The 11,074-nt window shown below is 37.1% G+C and overlaps 1 protein-coding gene across 1 annotated transcript; it reads left to right on the plus strand.

The window, feature by feature from the left end:
* LOC109849052 lies at positions 3,098-3,649 on the plus strand. The gene has a single exon (XM_020418823.1). It carries the CDS (start codon positions 3,173-3,175, stop codon positions 3,548-3,550), a length of 378 nt encoding a protein of 125 aa, XP_020274412.1. The 5' UTR covers positions 3,098-3,172; the 3' UTR covers positions 3,551-3,649.

Below are 11,074 nucleotides of genomic sequence, written 5' to 3' on the forward strand. Positions count from 1 at the left end.
AAGCAAAAAATAAAGAGGATGGCATTAACAGCTACAATCTATTGCATTTGGAGAGAACGAAATGACAGGTTGTTCAACCAGAAAAGTAAAAATCCTGTCAGCTTGGCGAATGAAATCAAGTTTGAAATGTTAACTGCAGTGCTTAACAGTCCATTATCTGCTTACTGGGAAGATTTATATTGTTGAAATCTGGGTTGGTATGCTCCCGGATCCTCTTTTGTTTTCTCAGTTGATATGCTGAGTTATAAGGTGTACTTAACTCTCTCATTTTGGTGATGAAATAAAAATCTTTCACTGGCCAAAAAAAAAAAAAATTGCCTATAGGTCCCCGAATACATCTCAAGACAAAGAGAAGACGATAAGCGTCATCATTCAAGTTAGGAAAGGATTATCCGGCCCCATGGAAGCTAACAAATATACAAAGTGAATCATTAGAGTGTACAAATCAACGGAATGACGAAATGCGCAATACAAGTCCGGAGAAGTTAGAAAGTGTCAAACACCTCAAAGTGGCCTGCACAAAGGATTGGCATTTATACCATGTTATAATTTGTATCTGAGGAAACTCAAAAGATAAAAGTTGTAGGTATATTCGTCAGTTTTACAACGCATCTTGAACCATCTCAATTCGAGGTCGGACGAGAGAGTTAAGACCAAAATACCGAAGATATCACAACATGACCCGCGCTACAGTAACCACGGGTCACCAAAGTGACCCGCGCTACAGTAATCCGACCCGCTATAGTGATTCCGGCACGCTGCGGTGATTCCAACCTGCTGCAGTGATTCCGACCAGCTACAGTGATTCCGACCCCTACAGTGATTTCCGACCCGCTACAGTAATCTGACCCGCGCTACAGTGATCTGATCGCACAAAGAAGTAAAGTTTTGACTATGCTGCGATTTGAATCTGAAAAATCTCAAAACATAAAAGTTTTAGATCTCTTCGTCAGTTTTCCAACGCATCTTGAATCAGCTTAATCGGAGGTCGTACGAAAGAGTTAAGGCCAAAATACCAAAGATGTCTCAAACTGACCCGCGCAGCGGTGGGTCGGATCAGTCCGACCCGCGCGACGGTGGGTCGGATCCATCGACCCGCGCCCACGCGGGTCACATCAGTCCGTCTCGCGCCCAGAACTGCCCGTAACCTCCAAAACGTGTTTTTAGGCTGTTTCGATCGGTTTCTTCTGTTCCAGAGGTTCATAACTGTCTAGATATCATCCCCAAATGTGGTTAATCGGTTATTAACCGAAGATAAGGCCAAATTACTCATTCTCATCCACAAACCCGCATCCGGAGCCCTATAAATACAAGCCTAGGGCCTCCTTTCAGCGGGACGGAGTTATTATCAAGAGGACAAGGTGTTGCCGGATTGAGGAGTCAAAGGAGCACGAATTTCAGCAAGGGTTGACAAATCTTGTCGAGTTCTTCGGCATAAAGAAGGAAAGTTCGAGAGATCCGACGCCCATTTCCCTTATTTCCTTGAGATTATGCTTGGTCTTAATCTCGAGAAGAGTCCTGATTTCGCTTGGTCGATTTCAGCACTTCAAATCAAACATTCCCTTGGTGAAGGCGGAGCTCTGCCCAATTTTTCAGCAATCGGATCTAATCAAAGGTGGTTCACGGATAAACCCCGATACAAGTAAAGATCACACGCAAGCAGAAGACCGATAAACGATCTCCCTGCGTTTGTTTTGACGAGAGTTGTAATTTTTGTTTTTATTGTATAAGAGTCTTATAAAAAGACTATTTTTCTTGTTTTCATTGTAACGACTGAAGTTGTAATGAATACCGCAATGAATACATCGACTTTCGGCGCAAACAAAGTACTTTAGGCCTATTCCTCATATTTTTGGTTTGGGGGTTCTTATTGATCCATGCTTGAAGGATATTGGCCTTCGAAGTTTGTTACAATCCTTGTATGGTAATCAGATTATAGACTTAGATGATGGAACCACCCTTACTGCTACTACTCATCATTTAGCTATTAGAAATTATTTTCAAACCTTATATGATGAGTATGCAGCTAGACATGGTGTAGCTACACAACAGTCTACAGCTTCGGTTTCTTTGAGCTCATCCAGAGGTAAAAGCATAAGTTTTGATAGGTATGCAATGGTAGCTGAGCTAACTGGTGGATCTGGACTTGGATCGTCATCATTGGAGGTTTCTGAAATAGATGAATATTTATCTGCTTCTTTAGTTAAATGTCAAGGAAATGCTTTAGATATTTTGCAATGGTGGAAAGTATATGGATCAGTTTCATATCCTATACTTTCCACCATGGTTCGTGACTTACTAACAGTGCAGGTTTCGACGATAGCTTCGGAATCCGCCTTCAACACAGCAGGACATTTGATCGACGACCACAGGACATGCTTAGATCCGTATACTGTACAAGCGGTGATGTGCTTACAAGATTGGTAGAGGTACGAGAAGCGAACGCAAGGTATAGATCGAATGGCTGGAATTGAAGATAAATTTGAAGAATTGGGACTAGCAGATAGATATAAAGAATAAATAATATTCATCAAATTTTAATTTTTATATCTTAGCTTAAAATTTGTAAAGAATTATTTTAAAAATAGTTACAAATGATAGTGATATAGGTGAGTAGGTGCCAACCTAGTTGGGATGCACTTATCTATTGTGATGCGATGAATTCCAAAATAAATTTATACTTGTAATTTGTAAATAATTTATTAATTATTAATAAAGAATTTATTATTATAATTTTTTATTTGTAATTTATGTCTAATAAAAGTATTATTTTTTATTAAATTTTTTGTTTTTTTTTATAATTTAAATTTTAAATAAAATTTAAAAAAAAGAAAATAAACAAGCCCGGGCCCGGTCGTAGTCGGCCCGGGGTACCAGGGTCCGGGGCCGGGCTCCGGTTTTGCTCGGCCCGGGCCCTGATTTCCGGGCCGGGCCAGCCCGGATGCACAGATCTATTTGTATGAACCTTCGTTCCTTGCTCCCCTTTTTTTCCCAAGCACGTGCTGTAACTTTTTCCACAATATTTCCCTTCCACGAAACCCCACGCTCCACTATGAAACACTACATATAATATTACCATCCAACCCCTCTCTTTCTCTCTCTCTCTCTATATATATATATATATGCATATATGTATAGCTTAATATTAACATCAATCTCTTGAGAACTTGTTATGGAGTCCCTAAGTGTTGCAAGAAAGAGCCCAAAGCAATCGAGATCAAAGAAGAAGGCCATCAAGGTCGTCTACATCTCCAACCCCATGAGAATTAGGGCCAGCGAGTCGGACTTTCGTGCTGTTGTTCAGGAGCTCACCGGCCAAGACTCCGACATCGCTGAGCTCATGGCTAACTATGAGGTCCAGGTTGAGTCGAAGGAGAGGGCACCAGTAGAGAGTAAAGAGGCTCATTGCGCAGAGATGGAGATGGCCATTTTTGATGAGGGTTTTGCTCTCCCGACTACTCTTGACGTTCTTTCAGCTGGTCATGATCTCATGTCTCCTTATCACTTCCATGCTTATCTTGATGATGCTAATTTCAGATTCGATGTATAACTAAGAGACTAGTGGTGTTCCATCTATATATTTATATATATATTGTATGTATATTAAGATAGATATTTGATGGAGATATTTATCTATTGCTCTTATATATGTGAGGTGCGACGCTGAGGAAGCTCTCTCGGTCATTTCAGATCTAGATGAACAAGGAAAACTTTTGGGATGAATTCCACAACACCACCCCAACCCCAAAACTCAGCCCCCTGAGCTATGAATGTCTCAGAGTCCCTCCAAAAACTTTCAAATTTGCATAACAGACCCCTCCAACAAGGCATCTATATATGGCCATTATTTTGATAGTCTAGCTTGTTGATCCATTACCACTGTTTAGAGATTCTATATTTTGAATGTTCAGAGGGATTTTTTGAGTCACCTAGAGTTTTTGGGGCTTGTGAAGTTTACCCAAAATTTTAATCTATATTTGAAAGTTTATGATGATTTCTCTATAATTGTATTAATTAATTTATGGAATTTTAATGCAAAATTCTTGATCATGACAGATTTATAATATGTTTAATGTTAATTATTTGATGCATCCTCCCTGCACAATTCTAGAGTCGTGCACCTTAACAAAAAAAAGATCTTGACTAGCACAGGAACCTCACAAATGACCTTACAAATCTAATATTTGACCACCTGATCGATCGATCACGTCTACATATATATGGCGCTAATGTACGGTATATGAACCAATACTTTGAATTCGGTGAAAAATTGTAAATGTGATGTTGAAAGAATGAAGAAAGGAAAGGTTCCATGGCAAGGGTGTCAATATTAATATCTAGAATTAATAATTTCTTATTAATTAATTTGGTGGACCACGAAAGAGACAGTACATAATCGACGAGGTGGGCATGACCCTCTTTGTCCTTGACTGATGAAAACTGCTAGGCCCCGCCAAGTTGTAGGCAACATGAAACGCACAGTCACATCAGCTTTTTTAAATTATATTATTATTATCTTATTTTCTCCCAAACTGATTGCGATTTTGTTCGAGTCGCAATCATGTAAAGCTTATAGTGTATTTTAACAGTTTAGATGAGAGATGTTGGGAAATGATTTTTAACATGCGTTATTTTGTACCACGTTTGTAGCTTTGAAACTCTAGATGCACCCCAAATTATCACATTCAGCGCGCGACAAAACTAAATGTATCTATGCAAGACAAATGAAGGCGAAGTCTTATCAACTCATTCTATGCATTTAGAGTTTTACGGTTTTATAATTTTAATATCACATTTGTTGCTCCTAATTAAGAATTTCCTTCCAAATTCTTCTTAGCTAGGATTTTCAAATTAAGGTTCATGATGAACAAAGATAAACTAGACTAATCTTTATTTTTTATTTTTTTATTTTGGTAGATTAAAAGGGTCAAAGTCAAAATAAAATTAAATATTACAAACATGCGCTAAAGAAAGCCCCATCAACTCATACTAGTATTGATTTGAGGAAATGTAGAGTTATGCACTATTGTCTTTACCTCGAATAAGATGCAACTTAATTACTCTCCGCCCACTTAGGGCTGTCCAAAACAGCCCGCGGCCCGGGCCCGGCCCGGAGCCGGACCGGGCCCGGCCCGGCCCGGGCCTCGCGCCGCAAAACCCGGGCAAGTCCGGGCTCCGCCGGCCGGGCCCGGCGGCCTCTTTTTGCCCGGCCCCGGGCCCGGCCCGGCCCGGAAATAGTAGTTTTTTTATTTTTTATTTTTTATTTTTATTTTTATGTATTATATGTATATATGTATATATAAATAATATATAATATGTATATATATGTATATATAATATATTTTATATATGTATAATATATGTATATATAACATATTTCTATATATGTATAATATGTCATATGTGTGTATATATATACTCTCTCTTATGTAAGTATATATATGTATAAGATATATAAGTATACTTTCTCTTATATAAGTATATATAAGAATACTCTCTCTTATATATGTATAATGTATGCATGTATGTTATATATACTCTCTCTTATATATATGTATATATAAGTATACTCTCTCTTATATATGTATACTCTCTCTTATATAATATATTTCTATATATGTATAATATGTCATATGCTGTATGTTATATATATACTCTCTCTTAGTATATAAGTATATATATGTATAAGTATATATAAGTATACTTTCTCTTATATAAGTATATATATATATATATAAGAATACTCTCTTTATATATGTATAATGTATGTATGTATATATATACTCTCTCTCTTAGTATATATGTATATATAAGTATAACTCTCTCTTATATATGTATACTCTCTCTTATATAAGTAGTATATTAGTATCACACTCTTCTATATATGTATAATATATGTTATATTATATATATATATATACTAATATACTCTCTCTCTCTTAGTATATATGTCATATATAAGTATACTCTCTCTTATATTATGTATACTCCTTATTTATAAGTATTAACTTCTTTTATATATGTGTGTGTGTATTACTCTCTGCTTCTTAGTATATAAGTTATAGTATATTACAACCGCTTGTTACTTCCCCATTTCGCCAACGTAGCAACCGGCCTATATGCGTTACCTTATGCGCATTGTCTCTCTCTCTCTTAAAGTATAACTTTTAAAATATATTCAATATATTTACATATAATATATGCTTATATATTATATATAGCTTACATAATAATTTAGAAGTATTTACTTAATACATAATTATATAAATTATAATAATATTAAATCTAATTTTAGCATTTTTTTATCAAAAAAAAAGGAAAGAAATTTAAAAAAAACCTATTGTGGGATGCTACTTATACTATGTGATGCGACTGAATCCAAAATAAATTTATACTATGTAATTTATGTCATTTCAATTAATTAAAAAATTTATTTCATTTTTTGTAATTTTTATGTATATTTTATGCTTTATTATTTTTTAAATTTAAAAAAATTAAAAATAAAAAAAACCCGGGCCGGCCCGGAGCCCGGCCCGGTCGGGCCCGGGCCCGGACCCGGACCCGGCCCGGGGTACCCGGGTCCGGGTCCGGGTCCGGTTTTGCCCGGCCCGGGCTCCGGTTTTGCCCGGCCCGGGCCCGGATTTCCGGGCCGGGCCGGGCCGGGCCGGCCCGGATGGACAGGCCTACTCCCACTCATGATCCAACACATTTTTTGTGCCACATAAGAGGCCTCAATTAAGAGAAGACTTAAACACCTCCCATTGCGCTTGCACTACCTTAATAACAACCATTAAATCACATTCCACTTCTAATCTCTTGCACCCAATTCCAAGCAATTTGCAAGCCATAAAGGAGAACTTGTAGGAAAAAGTGCATAAAATAATAGACCCATAGGTAAGGATTTACCAAAGCAGAACAAAACACATATGAAGAGAGACAAAGAGTAGAAAAGAAATAAGATTACAATAGCAGAAAATTTAAGAAAGAAATACATTACAGAATGTCGAATCGCCCTTTGATAGAGGACTAGCCTTGAAAAAATTATACCTCATCTAAGGTAGTGATGGGTTTGCACAATACTTTTGAGGATGAGACAACTGTTATTCAAAGAAATGCTCTTTTCTATTGAACGCCCTGATTGCTACTTCACTTCGCTAGAGTCTCCAAAACCAGCAGCTAAAGAATAAGTTTAGAGGATTGCAGAAGAAAATCAAGGTGTTCAAAATGGTCAGGGGAAGCCCTTTATATAGGGGTTCTGGTGAGCTGAGGGGCCAGACATGGCATCAAATGGTGGCAATGGCATTACTGAAACGTTTGTAACATCTACATTAACTGTCATTCAAACCTTATAATGTTTGTAGCGTACAAAATGTTCAGGACAAAATAATGCTACACATGCAAAAAAGCACGCGTTGCACCACGCGTCAGACCACCCACTCGGCCTATGCATTCGACCCCGCTCACTCTGCCTATGCATTCGACCCCGCTCACTCGGCCCCAGCCACTTTGCCCCGCTCACTCGAGCCTGCTTACTCGCTCTTGCTCGCTAGCATGCCAACACAAGTATACATTTTAACATCTTTATTATACTATATATAACACTTATGATAATTTAAACCACTTAAAACACATTCACTTGGTCAATGTGGGATTAAATCCTCACATATTACTAACTAATATGTTTTTCATCTATGGAATCCAACCATATAATAATATCCTTACAAAGAATATTTTTCACATAAATCCTCCAATGTTCCATTTATAGCAACAATCTCTCACAATTTCATAGCTAGAAGTAAAGAAGAAAGAGCATATCATGCTTTCAGAGAGGGCATATTCCGATTTAAACTTTCCCTATAGTTATCCAATTCTATCACCACAGCCACAAAGTAAAACTAAGTCTTGAACTTGAACCTTTGATGTGGTGATGTGTATTGGTAACAACATCATATATATAGGCTATAGTGGCAATTTTTAGATTTGACGTGTCATGGTCATGCATCCTTATCTTTTTTCATGAACATTTTTAAGGAATAACCCACTTTCTATAATTGTAGCCACATAATCATGTTCATGTAGTTGGGCATCTCTAGCGATGCACTACTTGCATCTCATCTTAAAGACTTAATGTCATTTAGAGTCAAACACTCTTACTACCATAGCAGTAAACAACACCTTCCAGGTATACTTGGAGATAGACTTAGATACTAAGTGTCAACCTATCATTAGGTGTTCAATTCACCCAACAGCTTGTTGTTACCATTTCAAACCTACTTTGTGTAATCTCCATTCAAATAGGTTGGGTTGATACTGTAGATGAATTAGGTAAGTGTTACAATCACATCCCCAGCCTAGATTTAAGAACCAATAGCAACTCAAGTCCTTTGATAAAGGGATTTTCTGTGTTGCCCTTGGACTTGAAAAAGTCCATAGCTATTACCCCTTCATTCATAAATTTTTTCACGGTCTATACCCACACTTGGATAAGATCTCAAGTCTTGCGGTTGTACTTTGAACTCTTAATCCCTATAATTACGGTCACATTGTCAATGCATAGAGATTGTAGGATTAGGCTTGCTGATCATACAAGACTCTTAATGACACATTGTCAATGCATAGAGATTGTAGGATTAGGCTTGCTGATCATGCAAGACTCAATTATTAAGTCCCTTAAGCCATTCAGCTTCTGACTAATACTATCCGAAGCACATACCTCAGCCTCAAAAGTAGACTAAGACAAAATGGTCTGTTTGATAGACCTCTAGGTGACCACGCCAGAACCCAAGATAAGTACATACCTTATACAACCATTGCTACCAGAATCCATAACAATCTAGCTACCATCACAGTATCCCTCTAGAATAGGAGGGAATCTACCATAATGCAGTGTAAGGGAAACTGTCCCCTTCAAATACCGAAGCATCCCATCCAAGACCTCCCAATGAGTCTTATTTGGATAACTACTGTATCTACTTAATTTAGAAACCGAGCATGAAATATCCAATCTTGTGCAGTTTGTAAGATACATCAAGCTTTCAATGATCGGAGAATATCTCAACTGAGATACAAAAGTCCCACTTGTATTCTTGCAAAGAGTTTCCAATTCTTATAGCTAAATTTCTCAATAATCTTCAAGACATATTGCGATTGAGAAATTACTACACCCTTAGCTGATCTAACCGGTTTAAAGCCAAGAATCATGCTAGTGACTCCCGTGTGCTTCATATCAAATTTACTACTCAAGATTAACTCAGTCTTATTGATTATTCCAATGTTAGGCCTAACCAATAGAATATCGTCAACATAAAGGCACAATAGAATACATGAATCACCTCTTACTTTGCTATAATCATACTTTTTTGATAAATAAGATTTTATTCCTCAAATACCAAAAGCGTTATGTGCAAACTGTTTGAAAGACTATCAAGCCTACATAAACTGGCCTTGTACGCCTATAAAAGAAAAACAAAAGCAAGAAATATGATATGGGAATCATAAGTAGCTACTCTTTCTGCATAACACCCATAACATCCCAAACAACTATCAGATATACCCCTCCTTCTTGCAGCAATAAATTGAGGCTCAATCTGCATAGCAGCACACCATGAATGATTCTTCCTTGAGTCTTGAAGCGGAGTGACCATACTACACATAATTTTAATCTCAAAGCTATAAAACACTTACCAGTCTCAACCACATTGAAAACTAGTAGTACCTAAGTACCAAACTTTTTATGTCATTTTTTAGGGGCTTGTTTAAGTCCATACAAGACTTTACAAGTTTTCAAACTCTTCTTTTATTACCGGTGCCACAAATCACTCAGGCTAATCCATATAAATCTCTTTTCAAGAAAATCATGAAGAAAAGCAGTTTTCACATCCATCTGTTGGATAATGAAATCATATACGGAAGCAAATGCAATAAGCATTCTAATCGTAGTCATTCAGGAAACTGGAGAGCAAGTGTCAAAAAAATTTAACCCTTCAACTTGTTTAAACCTCTTGATAACAAGTTTGGCCTTAAACTTTTATACGGTTCTGTCTTATTTTAGTTTTCCCTTAAAAGATCCATTTACAACCAATTGTCTTGCACCCATGAGGGAGGTCAACTAATTCTCATGTCTCATTAGAGACAATAGAATTCATTTCACTTTTGATAGCATTCTTCTACAACTTGGCCTCTTTTGAGGCGATAGCTGATTGGTTGGAAGTAGAATCTTCCTCGATATTGTAAGTGATAAAGTCACTTCTAAAATCCTTGACAATCCTTGTCGGGTCACGTGCTCAGACCACGCGCTTGGACCCCCTCGCTCGCTAGCTAGCATTGCCAACACAATACATTTGTTATACTATATATAATGAGTGTGCTAATTTAAACCACTTAAAACGCATTCAATTAGTCAACGAGTGACTAATACTCACACACTACTAATTAACACATTTTTCATCTATGGAATCCAAACATGTAAATGGTATCATTCTAAAAAATATTTTTGTTATAAATCCTCCAATATTCTATTTATATCAATAGATCCCACAACTCTGCTTTATTTAGCGAGTAACTCACAACTTGTGACGTAAACTCACCTAACCAATTACCTCGCACGTCTCCAATCAGATCGACTGCTCCTACATGGCTCGATGTAATCTCTAATAAGATTGACCATTTTAATCCCACTTTCTGCTGCACCTATTTCGAAACACCTATGACATAATACACTTCAATCATCCAAACTGAGCCTCAACCTCCAACATTCTATCAATCATATTATCTACGAAACAAATATAGACCCTTGGCTTAGTTAATTAATAGGGCGACTTATTGCACGAGGTTTTTAGCATCATGGTTCTAGAGAGGGTTAGATGTGTATAACTTTACCCTCACATGCGAAGAGGTTATTTCTACAATTTGAACCTGCAATCTCCAAGTCACAAGGCGACAATTTTACATTGTAACAATGCTCACCCTCTCCTTATCTTGGGTTAATATGTTAATGAAACAAGGGACAATGAAGAATTTAAATCTTTTGTAAATTAGAAGCTAAAGTTGTACTCGTTTATTTTGTATTCACATG

Source organism: Asparagus officinalis, chromosome 7, assembly GCF_001876935.1.
Source record: "Asparagus officinalis chromosome 7, Aspof.V1, whole genome shotgun sequence".
Taxonomy (NCBI): domain Eukaryota; kingdom Viridiplantae; phylum Streptophyta; class Magnoliopsida; order Asparagales; family Asparagaceae; genus Asparagus; species Asparagus officinalis.

Coding starts and splice junctions, on each gene's coding strand:
- LOC109849052 (XM_020418823.1), top strand. CDS start 3,173: ATGGAGTCCCTAAGTGTTGCAAGAAAGAGCCCAAAGCAATCGAGATCA.